General features: G+C 40.2%; 1 protein-coding gene across 2 annotated transcripts in view; it reads right to left on the bottom strand.

Moving 5' to 3' along the window:
* SLC5A8 (solute carrier family 5 member 8) overlaps positions 1-13,468 on the bottom strand; it is a 54,716-nt gene extending 41,248 nt beyond the window's left edge. Inside the window, exons 1-6 of one of the 2 annotated variants that reach the window (XM_036891476.2) lie at positions 12,835-13,468; positions 9,270-9,335; positions 8,060-8,111; positions 5,687-5,754; positions 4,518-4,672; positions 1,790-1,930 (exon numbers count right to left, since the gene is read on the bottom strand). In XM_036891476.2, coding sequence (XP_036747371.2) covers positions 1,790-1,930; positions 4,518-4,672; positions 5,687-5,754; positions 8,060-8,111; positions 9,270-9,335; positions 12,835-13,185 — 833 coding nt within the window. In that variant the 5' untranslated portion in view covers positions 13,186-13,468. The remainder of the gene's footprint in view (positions 1-1,789; positions 1,931-4,517; positions 4,673-5,686; positions 5,755-8,059; positions 8,112-9,269; positions 9,336-12,834) is intronic. The other variant, XM_036891475.2, reaches the window with a different exon arrangement.
* Positions 13,469-20,891: the final 7,423 nt, after the last annotated feature.

Raw genomic sequence — 20,891 nt, 5'->3', positions numbered from 1 at the left:
AGGGGCCAAACAACAGAGAGTGAGCCCTTTTCTCTTGATAGGCTAAATTAACTGTTTAGTTATTATCTCAAAGTAATGGAATTGTATCTTATCTACAAATCATCAGAAAATAAACTCAGACACTTTCCTGCTCAGCCAACCCTTCTCACATATCTCTGAGTTTACTACTTTATCATATTGTTTCATTTGACTTTAATTCAAATAGACCACTTATCAACATCTGATCCTGGCCCTGGTCAATCAGTGTTAGTAGGTCGTGACTTTTTGGCTGGAATTCATTCTTCCCATGGAGCCTGTGGTAGGAAGCCGGAGAAAATGGTTCCCCTGAGCTCAGAGAGTCTGCCTCATTAAGGAGACCCCTTGGGCTATTCTGAAGAAAACTGTTTCCTACTAAGAAAGCTCTTGTGCTGTTTTTTTAGTTATAAATGAAATACTTACAGTTTTTGAGTTTCATGTTTCCAAAGAAACAGAAGAGCATGTGCACAGCTCACTTATTTGGGAGAGGCATCAGCTCTAGTGAGATTTAAAGTCCAGTGGGTTACTGGATATATTACCTTCCTTCAAATTTCCTTAAAATAAAAAACTTCTAAGTTCATTTTAGGGGGGATTCCATATCCAGTTATTGTACTTATATTCATACAGTTCTTTCATTGTGAAATTTTCCAAAGACCGACAATGTCTACATCAATTTAATCTCAATATCTTGAGTTTTGACATGTGACATCACAATATTTTCACGCTCTCCTTTGACTAGAAACAGAATTTCTACTCCTTGTTCTACTCCAACGACATCCTGTTACTCTTAATCAATCAATCTAGAGTTTTTAAGTCCCTAAATGCATGTGGGCCAAGTCAGTCTTATTTATTGGCATGGGGAATGGTGGTCATCAAGCTGATCCAAGGTCCCCTACGAAAACCCAGTCCCTGGGCATACTGTTTGCTCAAGCCAAGATGGGCTTGAGGGTCTCCTGACCTCCCCTTCCTTCTGACCCCTGTGCTTTGTCCAGATCCCTCTGCCTACCTGGAATGCTCTCCCACTCTTCACCTGCCCACATCTGATCATTCTTCAGGATTTGTTTGGTTGACAGGAATCTCTCACCCATCTTCTGCTTCCACATTCCATGGTAGAATGGACGGTGGAAAAAAGAAATCACATTTACCAGCCCTACCATGTGTTTGCCAAACAATTTTTATAAGACCTCCCCTGAAATGTACAATATATCTTATGCTCATTTTACAAGTATATTAACTGAGGCTCAGAGAGACTAAGTAATTCACCCAGGATCAGTCAAGAAGCAAGTAGTAGAGCAGAGTTATAAACCTATGACTGTGTCTGAAGGTAAAGAGCACCAGCATATCTGGCAATATAATGCTCTCTGATGTTATATTGTTTCATGGAACTGATATACTTCTCTAGTGTTATTTCACTTTTCACATACTTGCATATATTTTCCTAATTTGAGGTTAAGTTCCTTCATGACAAGAGCCATATATTTATAATTTTCATTCTCCACAAGTCCTTACACAAACAGATGCACAATGAACATATATTTTATTTGACAAGAATTGTTTTACTTAGTACTTCATATAGTTTCAAATATCTGATTTAAAACATATAGTACCACTTTGTTTACTTGATCTTTTTGTAACTAAAAAAGTATTATATCAATTATTTTTTGGAATTTCATTATACAAAAGACTTAAACTTGAGCAAAGCTTGACTTATGAAAGAATTCCTGTAAAGACACTTGATGGTTATTAACAACTCATATACAATAGTTTTCCTTACATTTTTGCCTGGAATCGGCTTTTACACGAAATATATCTCTGCACTTGGGACTGGTTGACACCATAGATGCTGGTCCATGTGAAGGTCCCGCCTATAATAATTGTCCAGAATGTATGTCTTTGCAAAGGGTTAGGATTAAAACTAAATGAAAAGAAATAGAAAACAAATCTGAACTATCAGCAAAAACTATAGCATATCCTTCTAGAATATTTTTGGAAGCAATCAATATATACCTACATAAGTATACATATATACATAAATACATACAAATTTATTAAGTAATATAAAAGGTAGGAATATTCCTAACTTAAATTCAATGAAATAATAATTTATACTTTCAGAGAATTGGAAATTCTGGATGGGATTGAGAGAAAATGAATGTTCTAATCATCATGAACATTTATAAAAATTGTTCCATGGCCTTAGGAAATTCGTTATTAAACAAGTCTGCCACACTGTAATCAGAGAAGAGCATAAAACTGAGAAGAGAGAATGTTCCTAAGTACATGGTAGCAATAGATATGGTACCGAAATGAACACAAAATTGACAAATTTGTCTATAAAATTCCTCTCTTAGCACATGTATAGTCAAAGTTCTAATTTATATTCAAGCTCAAAAAGTCAGTCAATTAATGTACTGCATTGTCTAATTTCTAATACTGCCATGTCACTATAATCATGCTTTCTTAAGAGATGTGTGCACAAGCTAAATGCTAATAGCCAAAAATCACTTTAAGACATGTACTTAAGTCCAAAATTTTGTTACAAAGACAGTTCAACTTCCACCTTTCATTCATCTTCTAACCCTTCTTGATGTATAGCCTTAGAAGGAATAATTCTGTTCATCTCTAATACACAATGTGAACTTGAAAAATTTCTGCAAAATTAGTTTTCATGGAAGCTTTCAGAAAATTATGAAATTCTGAAAATCCATTTCAAACCTTATTTGGAGATCAATTGAGTAAAGCATCCTGATTTTATGCATATTCTGGGATTTCTAGGGAAATATGAGAGCTTCTATTCTATTCTCTAACATTTAAATAAAAGTCTGAGAGTTTCACAGGTGTTGACTCTTTGTCCTATAGAAGAAGTAGCTACTCTAGTGGCTAATGAACTTCAGGGCCAAAGGATTCAGGAGGCTACTTGAGGGAAGTAAGACAAGATTTACAACACCTAATTCAGTGGTTTTAGGCCCTTAAGAATACATATGTCAATTAGAGACCATACAGAAAATACCAACACAAAATCTTTCTCTTCATTTATATTTTGCCACATTCTCAAAACATATCAGAATAACAAAAGATACACAATAAGGCTCTTCTTTAGTACTTAATGGTTGGCAGCCTTCAGAGTAAAGGTCATAAAAATGCCTAACCTTACTTTGTAGAATCTCTTATTGATGTCTAAGTTGTCACTTCAATAGAGCAATATGTGTATCCTTTATATAAAGTGAGTTATCTTGCAGAAAAATGACTGGTTCCGTACCCTCTCCCCTCAATCTAGCCTATTAGGAAGAGATCTGGGAGTAATCAAGATCCCCTAAGAGGCCACTGCCTAATTCTGCTTCTTGGTACCCATTCTCCCCTCTTCTGGCAACAGCAATCAAATTTGCTTTGGGGAAACTACCGTTTCTCCATAATGGCTGTCAATCTAAATGTCTCTGCCCCAAATAAGGGATGGAGTCATGCCCACCCTAAGGCAGTTGGAGGCTCTCTTCCTTGGAGTCTGAATCTTGAGGTAAAAGGAAAAAAAAATATTGAAAATAGTTGAAGAGGATTCACTGTAATTCATTCCTGTAAATAAACATATTGGCCCTGTCTAATTCCAGAAGAAGCTCTCTCAAATGTTAGCCCCTATTTTCAGAAAACCAGAAGAGAGCCACCAAGTGAAAAATGGATTTTCCTCTTGCCAGTGAGTTCAGCTTGCTTGTCTCAAAGCAGGGCTGCTTACAGAGAAAATAAGGTAGTCCCCATCAGAATGAGCCCCTCTCCGCACTGAACATGACGTACAAGGATGACACTGTTGATCCAAAAGGGAATGTGTTTCAAACATTCTTTTAGGTTGTATGATATATTTGGGATGAAATATCTAATTCATTAGGCTTTCCTTTGGAAAACTGAACAGCTGTTTTAAGATATGTTATATTACATGCTATACTGACATTTGAGGCATCAGCCATAATTTTCCTAGTCAATTCTCTAGAAATCATATATAACACTATATAATGTATATATATATAACATTTGTACATACCTATAATTATAATAATGAGAGACTCTACATTGCCAGGGCAATATCAAAAGAGTAATTCTCTAGGCTGCTTGAAACAGAATTGTCAAAATGGAAGCTTGGTCTTTTATTGTTTTTCTCTTTAAGAGATTTCCTTTGCTGATTTTTCCACTGTTTCTTGCCTTATCATCCTTCCCCGCTCTCAAACCTATTCCAGACTTCAATATGTGGAAGAAAATACTGTTTTGCTATTAATCCCTTCTCAAGAAGAAGCACCCTCCTAAGTACCATTTAACTATGTACATCTGACTGTTTTAATCACTTAAAGACCTGGAGGAAGCCCCTTTCACATCTATTTGCCAGCTTCAATTTTCTGTATTACAGCCTCAGTGATTCATTTGTTTTCTAATATAAACTTACTATTTCAAAAAAGGGATTTTTTTTCACAGAAAAAAACAAAAGGAACGTTCTATTAACCAAGACATAAATAACAACTTACTTCCAGAAGTTTAATCTTCCACCGTTACAGGCATCTTGTAGAATCGTGCTGATTCCACCTTGAATCACTGCAGCCTGTATAATAACAGATGCAAATCCAGCCACCATGATCCCAACTTGAAAAACGTCCGTCCAGATAACCGCTTTAAGACCACCCTTTGAGGGGAAAGTGCATTAGAACGAATGCTTCTGTAAGACATAATTAATTATCTGCATACTTATATACTATGCTGGAAAAAAATAATGAAAACGTATCTTGGCCAAGGAGTACAGCCAAAGGAGAGAATAAGGTTGGGAGAACCTTCAACAGAAGGTGATATTTAAGCCAAGCCTTCAAACAAGCAGAGGCAAAATGGAAGTTCCTCCCAGAAGAGAAAAGAACATGGGCAAAAAGCATGGAGCGGTCAAAGCACATGGCATGTTGAGTGTGGCCAGATGGATATTTTAGAGCCAAGTGGAAATGGGTGTGGGGAGCTTGTTGGGGAGAAAATTCAGAGCCAAATTGCAAAAGGCAGTGTCATAGATTTTATCCTACAGTAGACAGTGCTGATATTCAGTCAGTATGTACACAGAGGTCACACCAGTTGTTGAAATACTAAAATTGTTTTGTAAGAGTCACTGCCCGAAGCCTCCCAACTGTCCCCCTTCAGTCCTTATAACCTTGGCTAAACCATCTCCTCCCTGAGGACCCCATTTTCTGAAGGATCCAGCAACTCATGGGTTAAGACCTACACTATCAGGAATCCCGTAAGACTTGCACCACTGCTAAGGAACAGTGTCCATAACATCAGTGCCCGGCCACACTGCTTGTTAAATTTTTGACTGTCACTACTGTCCATAGGCAATGGGAGGTTATCTGGGTTTCTAAGCTGAGGAATAATACAGGCACAATTATAATAACTTGACAACAGTAAATATGAATTAGGAGACAAGATTCAGGGCCATTGCAATGGTTCAGATGAAAGAACAAAAATTCAGTAATGACCAAATGTTCTACAAAGGATCAAATTTTACCCCAGACTGAATATTCCTTACAAGAAGTTATACTGTGGGGGATAAGAGTAGAAGAGTAGGTATGAACAACCCAGTGCATAGCACATATCTACTGGAATTTTCAATTCTGCAAAGCAAGTAAATAGAGTGAAAGGAGAAATTATATTCTTGACATACCAGCGTGCAGTAGAATGTGCAGACCACCCCTGTTGCCACTACTGCGCCCCACAGATCAAACCCTGTGACTGTAGAAGAAAAGAAAAGGCATGCATAAATGTGAAACATTCATAATAAAAATACATCTTGAAAATCAAGGTACCCTACCTAAAACTAGGTCCAACTCTCTTAAAATGTCTCAAAACAAATGGAATTTAGAATTTTATTTGATGGGTTAAATAGATCTGGTTTCTACCTTTAGCCGCCATACCCAGCTACAATATTGGCTAAATTAAATATATGAAAAAGCCTTTATATTGTAATTAAGCCAAGAAACCACTTGATCCTGGGAGGCAGTTATCCTGACTGAATGCAGTCATAGGTTATTTGCTATCATGGTTCAAATAAACCCACTGCTCTACCAGTCCTTGAAAGACAAGTTGTGTGTGCTACTAAGATGAGACCAAGACGGTGAAAAGTCTATACAATTTGCTACTATTTATCTAAGAAGTGGAGAGGCATATTATATTCTTAAATGGAAGGATAACAACTCTTCCCACAAATTTGATAATCTAGATGAAATGGACCAATTTCTTGAAAGATACAATGTGCAAAAGCTCACACAAGAAGAAACAGGTTATCTGAATAGGCCTATATCTATTAAAGAAATTGAACAAAAGGTATACAGATTGGGAAGGAAGAAATAAAACTTTGTTCACAGATAACATGATCACTGATACAAAAAATACAAAGAATTGATCAAAAAACTTGTGGAACTAATAAGAAATTATAGCAAGGTTGCAGGATACAAGGTTAATATACAAAAGCCAATTGCTTTCCTATATAATAATAAATGAACCACAAATGGAGGGACATAACTGTTTATACTAAACTGTACCTTGACTCAAAGCTAGAAGAGAGTACAAGTGGAGTGACTGGGACTCTCAGACATTGTAGAGTGGGCATGTAAAATGGTACAATCACTTAGAAAAGCTGTTTGGCAGTTTCTCTTAAATTTTGTAGGTGGATCTATGCTGTACTGGGTCATAAAATATGTACATTTAATTTTATACTGCTTCCAAGTATTCACCCAGGAGAAATGAAAACATGTGTCAAAAAGCCAAGCAAGACAAAACAAAACCAGTAAACAAGTTTCTATTGAGCATCTGTTGCATACCAAGTACAATGCCTATGCCTGTGCCTACTGCCTTGGTCACTGGGAAATACACAGCTGATAGTCAAGTGGTCAAAATGCAATCCATCGGGTCCTAACTTATTCCTAGGGAATGACTCAATGACCTGGTAAGAATAGAGTCCTTGATTTCTTCACATATTGAGGGTAATATCCTTATTCCCAGAACTGCACTTTAAATCCTTAAAGCCAACATCCTTAATTACACTTACAGCCAATAAGTAACTTATGAAGTTTGTAATTCACTTCTTTACATATGAAATGATCCATTCATGATGTTGGTAATATTGACATGAATTCTGCTGACATTCAGAATTTGAGAGCACATTATAATATGGAGCTCCTCTTTGTAATGATACTGTGGTACTTTGTAAACTTGGGTAATAATTACTATATATCACGAAATCAGAAATTAGAGTGTGGAGTTGACTGGGTTTTCCCATCTTATATTAACTCCAGGAACTGCACCACATTCTTCCTATCACAAAGTCCACTTGTCCATTTTACAAGGAAGTTTTAGAGATAAACTCAATTCTGATCGATAAGAATTCATAGAATATGGGGTTTCCCCAAAGTTCTTCGAGGATATGACTAAACATGCACCTCTACCTCAATAAACTATCGCAGTTTCACTGTCTTTATCTGCCAGATCTAGAGAATATAGTAGTTAGTTGATCAACACAGTCTTCATACACTTAATAAGGACATGATAGCCATTTGTCCTTTTGTGACTAGGAGCGGTCTAATATTGCAAATAACAAAGATCTCTTGGCTTTTTTACTACATTGAAGTGGGGAGACAAAAAGCTTCTCTCCCCGCCATATTTTACAATGGATTTGAGCTGAATGACACAGAACCTCTTGGAAACCGGCTCCAGGTTACACCCCAAAGGGAGTGAGGGAGGTCATTCATGATTTAGACTATAGGGGGCATTCATTCTGAAGAAATGGAGAATGGTGGATTGGCACATCCAGAGATTTATTGCCCAGAGAAGTGTGCAATAATTGTATTAATTTATAGACCTTTTGGAACTATTAATCCAAGAACCCACAGAAGCTGCTAGAATGAACAATGGATCCCCATCCCCACCTTGAGCTGATGCAGGTCCCTGGAAGCATTCTTTCACCTCTCCAGAGAGAATAAGGTCTATTAAAAATGAACCCAGAAATATAAGTGACATAACCGATAACTTTAAAATATACCTTGATTCAAAGCCAGGGCAGGGGCATAAATAACGATTCCAGTATACAGAATCTAGAGGAAGAAAGAAAACCAAATAAATGGTATGATTTTTAAAATAAAATATTTATTTTTTTCCTACAAATTCAATTATGAAATAAAATAACAATTTCAATATACTAAATAAAATTTGCTTGTAACTTGAAAAATATTATTTAAGGAAAACTTATTCTTCTCAGTTTGTGGTGTGGTCGTAGGTTACAAATATCTTTTATGACCAATTTTGTATAAAAATATCATATAGTACTTAGTTTAGATTGTCACTGATCCATCAACTCAAGCTTGAAATCAACTTTCCTAGATACAAAACATTAGAAAGAAAGAAGGAATACAAATTTAAAAGGGGATGGCCCCTCACTAATATACCTTCAAACTATTATTAATCACTTCATAATAAATTGGGAAAATAATGAAAATTTTGGAAACTGGTTTTAAAAAGTTTGCAAGCCCATTAATTAATCAAACAAAAATTTGCACTAAAAATTCCTGAAAGCCAACAAAAACTGTAGTCCATCTTTTTTATATTATTTATTATTTGCCATTCATACATTTAACAAATATTTATTAATCTGGGGTACAACAGTAAGATAAACATGGCCTCTTTTCTCAGAATATAATTTTCATTGCATTTGAGCTTGCTAATTTATTGCATATATTCTATGTGATTACTTTATAAAAGCATGTTATGATTCTATGATTCTCTGTGATTCTTCTATAAAAACACATGATGAAAAAAGCCATATTATGTAGTATTTGAATACTTGATTACAGTACATGGGTAGATGTATGGAAGCAAGCCCTTCAAATGATAGATGCTAACACTACCCTCTTTCTGCAAGAATGAATTAGCTTTCCACAGCCATTATTCTATCCAAGTTGAAGATTTGAAACTGTAACCACAGGCCACAGTGCTAATACTCATCCCCACTTTTCATTTCTGTAGGTGTTTCTAATAATGATCCCAAGAGGGTCTGAGCACGATCTGCAGAAATGCCGTTGAAGGATCTTGAAGAGTTAAGGCTGCTTAGTGACAAGTGTTTTTCCTTTTTTGCTTCCTCCTATTGTCAACATCATTTTTTTTTTTTCATGTGTTTACCAAAAAAGCTTGGTCCAGATGCCCTGGTTAAAAACACTTTAGATGACAAAAGATAAAAAAAATGGAGAGCTACTTACTGTTTGAACAATGAAGAGGACTGTTCCACAGAGACGAACATATTTGTTAAATCGCAGTTCTAAATACTGTTTCAAAAGGAAAAATGGTTAATATGTGAAACATCTGTAGACTTTTTTAAAATCAGCAGCTTAAGAAGGAGCAAGAAATTTAAGGCAACTGCATAACTGATTTGTATTCTATATTTCCACTTTCCTATTATTTTTATTTATGTACAGCAAAACTGTCTCTTGCTTTAGAGTATAGTTCAATAGGTTTTAACATATACATAACAGTTCCATCACCCTAGAAATGCTCTTGTGTTGCTCCTTTGTAGTCAAATCCTCCCCCCAATCCTAAATCTTTGCAGTCACTGATCTGTGCTCCATCCCTAGTGTTGTCTTTTGCAGATTTATATAAATGGAATTATATTCTGCATTTTTAGAATGGGCAAAGTGGTGTTCCTACTTTCTCTCAATATCTAATCTATACATTTCCTTAATTCACTTGGGGAGTCAATCTTTCCCCGCTGCATGCAATTGTGATGAAATTGTCCAAGTGCCCTGCCTCTAGTGACCAAAGAGTGGACCAAAGACCCAAGCTCAGGCAATCAGCTTCTCCCCATCTGCAAAACAGGGCTCTTACCGTACCTCTGTTACAAAGATTGTTTTGAGTATTAAGTCAGATCATGTGAAGGGGGTACTTGAATCTTACAGGCACAACATAAAGTCAGAAAATGACTGGAGCAGAGCAGACTGATCCTGATGGAGTGCCCTCAAGATGCTGCCCTGGCTTCTGGCCTGTTCACGGTCTGTTTGTTCAGCTTTTCCCTCTGTTGCATGAGCTACCCCTACATCCTTTCATAATTTATTTTTTACTGGAGTCCTGCATTTTATTTCCTGTCTGTTGCTAAACACCTACCAGGCCTACACACTGGAGGCAGTGATAAATAGATATCACAAATGCTTCTATTTTGGCCAATTCTAGCTAACAGTCTGTAGTAGGAAGAGATTTCATACTTGAGCAGAATGCCAGCGTATCACTCAATGCTGGACTTCTTATTCTGCATAGATGACTCCGCCTCTCAGCATAAAACAAACAAAAATATTCCACAAGAAATTATCTGCCATGACCAACTGTCAGAGACATAGATCGTTATCTAACTTCCCTGTTCCTGATTGCTCGGCACCAGTGTGCCCCAACCCCATGTGCCCTGCACTACTTCCCTTGTTCTCTCTGCACTCTTAGAAGCCCTTCTCAGGGTTGTAACAGACTCACAAGAGCCTTCAGAAGCTGCCAGTATGCACCACTGCAGAGACTCTAGGCATGTGTATACTTTGCTTCACGCTCTTTTCTGTAGCTTTCTCTGAGTCTCCCCATCTGCAAAATAGGGCTCTTAGAGTTCCTCTGTTATAAAGATTGTTTTGAGTATTAAGTCAGATAATGTAAGTAAAACATATACCCAGTGCCTGTCATGTATTAAGCATTCAGTAAGTGTTAGCGTTTTGCCATTTTATCTGGAATCTTGCTAATTTAGCCTCTAACACTGGAAACGTGTAGGAAATCTGTTTCTGGTTGAGTTAATGCTGCTGCCCTGTAGAGGCATGGGTCAGTGATTATTAGAGAAGCACTCATCTCTGGGGACTGAAGTCCTCTTGCCAGGTGCTCCCAACACTTTCCAAGTTTTGGAGCTAGTTAACTATGGTTCAGAGTCCACAGACTCAAAATGCCTATAGATTTCATCAGGTAACATACATGAGTGGATCAGCTAGGTGTTCATAAATTAGCATGTTGGAATATTCCTCATATCCACTGAGAAATAGATCCTCTCACATTTCCTTTGAAACAAGAACTACCTTCACGCCTGTCCATTTTCCTTTCTGCATGCTCAATAAAGACATGAATGTAGAAAAAGATTCCTCTGTCGTAAGGAAGTAACCATGCAAATACAATGACGAGGCCTCATTACTAAAACTGGCAGGGAATGAGGGCAATAGGTATAAACTGGAGTTCCTATGGCCCCAAGGAATGTTGGCCCAGTGTCACCAGAATTCTGAATTTTCAAAAGAAGCCAGAAACTGGAATTTTGCTTGATGTCTCAGCATCATAAATGCTAAACTAATCTTTCAAAACATTATAAGGGTCGGGCGGAGGGGGCTGGCGGGGGAATGTGACTGAGAACTGGGTTTGGCCTGGGGTAGCCAGTTTGTCACCTCTGGGCAAAACAGAGAAATTCCATCCTGATCACTTCTTGGGTGATGACTGAACTCTCCCAAACAGAAGGACCAGAGCGAATGGAAGCCAATGCTGCCCCAGGGGTGCCTCACCCTGGATGACATCACTAGATACCAGTTTGGCACCCATACTTGTTGTGCCACTGGGGCCCATTCCCAGCACCAGTTGAACCAGCCTCACTAGGAAACCACCTTCTGGTGGCTCTGGATTGGAGCAAACACTACCTACACACAGGGTCAGAGGTGGCCACTGAGAGTGAGGCTCAGGGCCCTCCGGATAGTGGTCTATGAGAGGAAACTTCTGCAGGCTTGTTCATATCGCTCCGGGGTTAGTGCCTGGGTGAAGGAGACCACCGAGGGCACTGAACTGGGTGCCGCCATCCCCCTGAGCGTTTATCCTCCCCAACACTGCCACTCTTTAGCCATTTCAACTAAAGCAAAACTTCACCATCTTTGCAAAGCCTCTGCTGCAGACAACTTCAGAAAACCTGTAACTAGCATCCCTGTGCAACGGGAAACAGTTTTCCTCCATCATCGTTCTATAGAGAGAAGGTACTGGCGCTGAAGAAAATTGCAGCCAAATGTTCCTAGCAATCACAATATGATTGCTTCTGCCACCACCGCCACAATACTTAGGGCCAATGTTTATGCAGCATTCACCCTGCGCCAGATGCTCCTCTAAATGCTACACTCGCGTCATCTCATTTAATCCTCCAAACAACCGGATGAGGCAGGTAGTATTATTATTTTCATTTGAGATAAAGAAACATTTAAACAAAAGTGTAAATAAGTCACCCAGGGTTACCCAGCTAGTACTCAGTGGAATGGTCTCAAACATAGGTACCGGGACCAGGGTTGAAGCAACTGAACCACTTGGGCGCCCGCCTCTCCGCAGAAGGCGGTGCGTCTGCGGGGTGGGGGGCAAGGAGGGGAGCGTGCAAATCCTTCCCCAACTACCTTGAAAAGCTAGTGGTGGCCGAGAACCTGAAACTGGGGAATTCATTTCCAGGAGGAAGAGCTGAGACTTGAACGACTTACCCTCCCCCCAGATAAAAAGGTGTAAGATCTTTCCCCTTGACTGGAATCACAGATGTTAAGACAGAAAGGGTTTTGGGGAGCGCTAGTCCAAATCGTTGTTTACTTCGGAACCCTCTTTTTCACTGAGCTCATCAGAGTAATTCCCAACATTTTGTTGCCTTTACCGGACTCCTCACCCCCAAACAGGCGGGCGAAGGAGGTAATGGACCTGGACAGGGGGAGATTTCTCCCTGGTGGTGAGTCTGGTCCCAGGAAAATCCCTCCAGAGGCCAGAAAAGTCCTCCTCCTCCCCGCCGCAGCCCCCCTCACCCGCTACCTCGTAGGTGCTGGTGATTCCCAGTTTGTAGAACACCGGGAGGAAGACCTCCGCGCTGATGACCACCACGAGGAAGTACGTGATGGCAAAGATGCTGAATATGGCTCCATAACGGTAGACTTCGGAGGGGGTGCCCAGGACGGTGACTGCAGACATGAAGCTGGCAGTGAGGGACAGCGCCACGGGCACGGCGGTCATCCTGCGGCCGCCCATCAGGAAGTCCTTGGAGGTCTGCTGGCCGCCCCCCGCGAAGGCGTAGTAGATGCCGATGACGGCCGAGATGAGCAGCATCGCGGCGAACACCACGTAGTCCCACACCCCGAAGGTGCCGATGGCCCGCGGCGTGTCCATGGCAGCGCGAAGTGGCGGCCCGCGGCGCGCAGCCCGAGCAGCAGCGTCCCGTCGGCACCGGCGCTCGCCTCTTACTTCCAGCACCGCGGGCGTGGCGCCCCGCGGGGATTGGAGGCGTGGTCCAGGTGTGAGTCCTGCCAGCCCCGGGCGCCGGGAGGTGGGGACGTGCGAACGGCAGCCGCCGCGCCCGCCGCAGCCAGCCGAGCCCCTCTAACCGGCACCTGCAGAGCCGTCGCCACGCTAAGCATTCACCTGGTGCCAGGCCCGGGCGGCCCCGGAGAGCCGAGCGCCGCGGGCACCCGGGCAGGTGGGAACTGGAGCCTCCAGCCGCGCCCTGAGAATGCACGCGCTCAGCGCAGGCTTTAGCAAGGGGCACTGAGAGGAGAGGGCGCCCCGCTTAAACGAGCAGGCGACTGATGGGGGAGTGCGGGTCGAAGGACAATTGTCACGCCTGTACTTTTTGCTTTCCAGTTCAACAGTCTGGGTCTTTATGAGAAGATACACCTAGAGGTTTTAGATGGCCTTATTGATAAATTAATGGGCAATTCGAGTGCGCAGTGAGCTGACTGACATCCCCCTCCTTAGAGAAGGATTACGAAGGAGAGGAAGAAGCCTGTGCTATTGGTTGCCTGCGTTTTTCATTCAACAGACATTTCTGACCCCCAATATTCTTTTCTATAAGTGATAGTTGCTATAATATTAATACTGCTACTACTTAATGAACCTTATATGTGACACACAACGTGCTCGGCTCCTTCTACATCAACTAGTGTAATTCCTACTATACCTTCCCACAGGAATCATCACCATTTTTCCAAATGTGGAAACTGGCTGAGAAAGGTTAAAACACTTGCCCCAGGAAACGGTGGAGATTAAAATGTTTAATCCAGGTCTGATACTGAAATTTGTTCTCTTAATCACAATGCCATACTTTGTAGAGTACAAAGTAGACAGATATGTGTCAAATGTAGGCACAAATATGTACACTTAAATACTTAAATGAAGAGAAAACTTGATAGCATATGGAAGGCAAGACCATTTCCAGTATCAGTACTCAGGACGTATTTTAAGTGGCTTGCCTTGAAATACTACTAACAACATGTGAGTCATGCTTGTAAAGCAGTGTGATTCTTGGGGTTTTCTTCTCCAGTGCGCCCAGGCATAGGTCTATTTCAGGCCATCCTTGTTCATTTTCATACATCTCCATAATTTACCAGTTGACCGTTAGTAAACAATGCACAGAATGCGTTTAGCCCAGCCCAGTATGTGAAGGAAGCTATATCAAATTTTATTTTGTGAAACTGTCACTATTTGTATAACATTTTCAGAAGGAAATAGAAGCTAAATCCAAGTAAATCAATTATGTAAACAAATACATGTTTTGGAATTACGCCTCCACTTTGTGAACTTTACTGTACTTGCACTTACTTTGATTCTCTGGGACAGAGACAGTATTTTCTCCTGTTCTCACTGCCTGGGGCTCAGACTCAGACGTCATTAAAAAAATCTCTGTAAGTTACAGCATCCACTGCATCTGAGGTTCTTCCATTTCCGTCCAAATTGTAGCGCTCTCCCTGTGAGAATGATGCCCCCCAAGGTGCACCAGGCCCTGCAGGGTGCTCTACCGCATTAGCACACCACCCACCAGAGGATTAAGGGAGGTGATAAGATCTGTGGCGGTGACAGCCTCTGACTGTACAGAGGAAGAGGCACTGTGGTGGAAAGCACCCAGAAAACAGATGGCTGGCTGCCCAATTCTCTGATGGGGTAGATGTTATGAGTATGAACCCAGCAGAGCAGTGGGGGCAACAAGAGGTCTTCCCATCTACTTTTAGGGAGGTATTTCCTTTTCAAAATGGGCCATGAAGTGTTTTTTGGTCTAGATAAATGTGCCTTCCTAGCTACATACATCCTACAGTGTCTAGACTCAGACCTCTTTTCCTACCCCTTCTTTTCCCCACTTACTCCAGAAACCAAAATAGAATGGCCAAAGCAAGATAAATTTTTATTTCTCTTTCACATATAAAGATGAATTTTCTAATTCTAAATCCTGGGAGAGGATTGGTGCAGCTTGAGTTGTGACTGGACCTCTGATCTAATCAGTCTTGGTCAAATGGGCAAGGCTCCATTGTGGCTGCACAGACTCACCCTGAGGGCGGGGAATGGGACTACTTTTCCATGTAGGAGGGTGGTGAGCTGGCTAGAAACTCTGAAAGGTGTCTCCTCTATTAAATCTGTGTCATTTATCAGCTCCTGTGAGAAGGATATTAGCAACTTGGGAAAAGGGACTTTTCCCCAAGTCATCTTTTTAATACCAAGTCTTTGCAAATTCCCAGAAGCCAGCACTGTGTGTTGCCTAAAGAAAATGCTACACCTGTTGATGGATTGACCCTACTTTGCAATGTTTGTTGGCATCAAGACTTCCCCAAAATTTCTAAGAGTGAAATTTGGAAATCTGAGAGTGATCTTACTGGATTCTGAATCTAGACTTAATTCATATGCTTACCTCTCAGGGAGAAAAAAAAAGCCTCTTTTCTCTTGTTTTGGAAAGGGATATTAAAGGAAAATACTACAAACATAATTCCATACTGTCTGCTTATTCTTTACCTTGAAATCATAATCACAGTTACTAGAAAGCTCTGAGGATATCTCTCTGAAATGGCAAAGGAAGATACGAATACAGGAATTCCTTTACAGAGTATTTTCTTAACATCCTTTCACCTTAGGAAGACTGAGTAAAGTTGGGAATTAAAGGCAAGTACAATTGCCATGGCCATCACATGGCTTGCCCTGGAAGAGGTGTATGTGAGTCAGTACTAGCATCTCTATGACCTCCCTCCCACATACACACACGTTTTCTTTTATTTTGTTCCTTTCTCACTGGGTCTTACTCTAACCAACTCAGTGTAATAAATTCTGAGTTGGAGTACTAAGTACTTTTATTAAGTAATGGGAGCAACCCAATAAATGTATTGGAAAAGTTTTATCTTATGCCCTGGCATGCTTCCTGCTAGATAATTAGGGCTATGAACCTCCTCACGTTTCTCTTTTTGCAGAATTGCCACGGCCATTTGTAGGAAGGCCAACTTTTGTGCTGTTACAGCCCATGTCCTTCACCTGGCTTTCTGGCACAGAGAGTTCCCTTCTTTTGCTACTCAATTTTGTTGTTTTCCCCATTTTTCAGCCTTTTCTGTGTTTATGTATCATTTATTGCATGTAATCTCAAATCCTCTTTTGAGTACAGAAAGTTATACACACACAAAAAAGAAAGTTATACACAAAGGAAAAATAGCTAGCAAAATATGTTGCTCACACTCTGCTGTATTCTTAAATACCACTGAAATGTCCTCAAAGGGAAGAAAAGATGTTAACTGGTAAGGACAAAGAGAAAGTGAAAGGAAATGAGCCAATAAAAGATTTAGTACAATTTTGGAAGAATGAATGCAGAAAAACAAGTGGAAATGACTTAGGTTTCAGCTTTCCTCACTTATTAAGTACCTTAAGGGAAGAAAGCCATCAGGAACAAAACAGTTTACCTATAAAAAGCACTAGGTAAACTGTTATAAAGGGCATCATATAGCTCTCCAGGTGGGGTATTAGGTAGAATGAAAAACAGGAAGACTTAAATCAGGAGAGCTTAGAGACCGGCAGTCAGCTAAGTGCTCTCTCTTCTTGGAAGAAAACTTAAGATACCTGCTAGAGAGGTTAAACTAAAAGGAGTCTGGCTGAGGACACTGGTTACGGCTAAGGGCTGCAGTGAGGCATTTTCCTAGAAAACAGGGATTACAGAAAGTTTATCTAACAAATGGTGAGACAGCCTCCCCATCCTCTGTCTTGCTAGTCTCCAGATGCCAACTACCACATGTTTATACTCCCTCAAGCAGGACTGGAAAGAAACCAACCAGCCCAAGAGAATGCTCACATTTAGTGTTCTATAAAGAGGCAGGGCCCCCACCTGACCACCCTAAAGTGAGCGTTCCCCCCCATCCACATGCCCAGCCTTCACACAGTTTCCTATTAGCTTATGGGGCCCTCTCTCCTTACTATGAATGGATAGTCAGGGAATCACTGTCGGTTTGAGAAAAACCTTTCCCATAAAAGACAGAGACCAAAACAGACTGGAAAAGAAACATTACGAAAATAGATTCAATGTAGGAAGCAAAGGAAAACCTTAAAAATCTAGTTATTTTCTGAGAAAAGGAAAATTCTGTATTTGTGAAATGTGAAGTTTGCTATTACAATGTCACATTAAGAGAATAAGAAGGAGCTCTTGGAAACTAAGAAATACAGGAACATAAATTAACAATTTATGGAAGGGTTAGAAGAGTTGAGGAAACCTTTTATAAAGCAGAACAAAAATACAGAGATGAAAACTAGGGGCTAAAAGAAATTTAGATGTTCAATCCTGAAAGTCTAAAACATGACTATAGGAATTCTAGAGAACGAATGGAGAGAAGGACATTATCAAAAGAAAATTTCCCCAAACCTGAAGAACATGATTCTTCAGACTGAAAGTGCTTACCAACTGTGTGGACAGTGAATTTAAAAAGACCCTCATCAAGACCCAACATTGTGAAATGTCAGAACCACATGTATAGAGAATCCTAATTATTCTAGAGAGAAAGAAAAAAGTCACATACAAAGATCAGAAATCAGTATGGCATCAGACTTCTCAAGAGTAACATTGAAAGCTAGAGCATAAAGTATCTTCAAAGTTCTTTAGTTCTTTATTTCTAACCTAAAATTCTATACCCAGTCAGTCAATCAATCAAGTGTGAGAGGAGAATAAAGATATTTTCAAATATACAAGGTCTCAAATATTTTACTCCCTGCATTTAGAATTTCTTATGAAGCTCCTGGAGAATGTGCTCTATGAAAACAGGGAGAAAATGCAGAAAGAGGAAGACTCAGGGGTCAGGACACAGGATTTCAGGTGTACTAGTAAGCAGCTAGTCCATAATGGAGCAGAAGGTCAGAAGGCTCCATGTGGAACATCTCTAAGAAAAGACAATGGAACAGAACATATAGATGGCCTTGTGGGTTTGACCTTTATGAGGAGCTTTAAAATTTTCAAAAAGCGGAGTGATAAAGTGATGGCAGGTCCATAGAATTCTAGCAAAATCCTTCCCACGAAATATGTTAGGTTACACAACCACCACATTGACAAAAGCTAAAGTCAGATAATACCACGTGTTGGTGAGAATGTGGAGCACTGGAAACTTGCATATAATGTTTGTATAAGCATTTTGGAAAATATTTTCCAAAAGTAATATTAGAATGAAGATACTTAGGCACTGTGACCCAGAATTTTCACTTGTTGCATTCCGAATGAAACACGTATCTCTGTGTACCAAGGAATATGTACAATTCACAGCAATAAGACTCACTGAAACTGAGAAGAGCCTATAACTATATCCACAGTAACATGCATAGTGTGTCATGTACTCATACAATCGAAATGGATGTGTGCAATGGTATGGTTGAATTTTACAGAGTTAAAGAAATCAGACACAAAAGAGTAGTTACTGTAGGACTCCATTTATATAAAATTCCAAAGCAGCAAACTAAACTGTGTTGTTTCACGATGGTTGTAAATGGTGGTAAAATCATAAAGAAAAAGAAGGAAGCTGTAATCATTAAAAGTAGAACAGTGTTACCTCTGGGGAGAGGTGGCTTGTTGCCATTAGGGAGGGACAGAAGGGAGCGCTTTAAGGGCACTAGCAATGTTTTATTTCTGGATTTGATTATTGGTTGATGATTATTGGTTATTTTTTAAACCGATGGCAAATATTTTACAATTTAAGAGAAAACTGCTTTTTAAAAAAGCGTGGCAGATTGGACAACTATTTACCTTTTGTTCCCTCCCAATCCTAGAAGGACTGCAGTGGACTAAAAACACCATGAACCATAAAAGATGATGAGAGTGAAAGACAAGAGAACAGGGATAGATTTTTGGAAGCTGGAAGGCAGATGAATAAGTAGAAACTTAGAAAAACCACAGGAAGATGAAATTCAAGCCAACAGCGTAGAAGGCCCAAAGCAGACTTACTTGTGCCTCAGAAGCCCAAAGAGGATCTAAAATCAGAGGAAGCAAGAGTTCTTGAAGTGGGGAGGATGCTGGGGAAAGGGGCTGAAAACAGAATTGGTTGAAAAATCTGTACATGAGATTTTACACCACCCTCCTGCCTACCCTGTGCAGCTGGGTCACCGCCCCTCCCCACCCCAGTGAAGACTGAAGTTTCAACTCACAGAGGGTTAAACCAGAGAGACTGGACAGAGGACACTGGGCACACTGACTGAACTTCTGTACTGAAAACCAGAGGACTAAGGGAATGTCTACATACTCAAAAAAAGAAGACCTTCTGCATCTTACCACATTCATCTCTTTCCAAACTCTTCCCCAAGACTGCAAATCTCAATGTCAGTACATCAGGTAATAATCACTATGGACTTTTTGCTTTCCAGACCTGCTACACAGTTGTTGCCCTGGGATCTCAGTTGATCATACTCCAGGGATTTCCTGGGTCTTTATCCAGTTAATCGATTATTACCTGAATCTCCTGTTTCTTTTCTGATATACTCCTTTGTCTTGGCTGCACATCCCATCCAGTAGCTTCCCGAGAAAGAGCACTCAGAAGGTAATTCTTTTGAGAGCCAGCATGTATGTTAAAGGCCTTTATTTTCCACTTATACTTGATAGATCATTGGGTGGAGGTTTGTCAGGTATTGAGCTTTCTCTGCAGTGTTCTGGCCAAGTTCATTAGATAACCCCCAGAAGGCAATAGAATTCATATCTTCTTCTTCCTCCTCTTCCTCCTCTTGTCTCCCTCCTCCTACTCCTTATTGCCCTCCCTCACTGGGCTGCCTCACACTGGTCTCTTTGCCATGCTTTGAGCACATCTAGCAAGCTATGTCACAGGGCCTTTGCAGTCACTGTTCTCTTGCTGTTGTGCTCTTTTCCCAGGTAGTCCCATGGCTCATGCTGTCATGTTATTCACAGCTGTGCTGAAATGTCACCTCTGTCCAGTCAAACCTTTCTTTTCCTGACTATTCTATATAAGATGTGACCCTCCTTATTCCATATCCATGCCCACAATCATTCCCTATCCTTTTTATCTGGAGATAAATATATATATATATATATATATATATTATATGCATAATATATTTTATTTGCTCTTCCACTTATTACCACCTGCCATTATACTCTTCAGTCCTGCCCTGGATAGAATTGTTTGGGGGTAGCGGATGTTAGAAGTAGACAACTGTTTTATTTAATACCTCCACTTCAGGTTGCATGGCATTCTTCACATTTTGAAGGATGGATTTGTATGTATTGGGCTAGCGAGCTGCTGGGCACATTCAGCATAAGCACCCACATGTCACCTTTGCTGTCTTGGAAATGATGCAGGTTGCCTTCAGTGTCTCCTTTTAAACGACTTACGGAAGTATTCCTTTTGTGCAGTGTTTTCATTCTTGCCTTCAGTCTTTATTGCTTGTCTTTTCTTTTTTGCATGAAACGTTTTATTACATGGATAGTATCATCTGGATGCTTTGTGACCACAGACCTAAGTCCTATGACAATTATTTATCTATGATATAATTGTGTCTATTTTAATGAGATTGGTGTTTTTAGTATTAATTTGGGGACTCAAGAGAAAAAATGTTTCCCTGTCAAAATAAATTTAGTTACATTCCAGAAAATG

This window comes from Manis pentadactyla, chromosome 10 (genome assembly GCF_030020395.1).
Source record: "Manis pentadactyla isolate mManPen7 chromosome 10, mManPen7.hap1, whole genome shotgun sequence".
Classification (NCBI taxonomy): domain Eukaryota; kingdom Metazoa; phylum Chordata; class Mammalia; order Pholidota; family Manidae; genus Manis; species Manis pentadactyla.
This window is presented reverse-complemented; position numbering and strand designations above follow the sequence as displayed.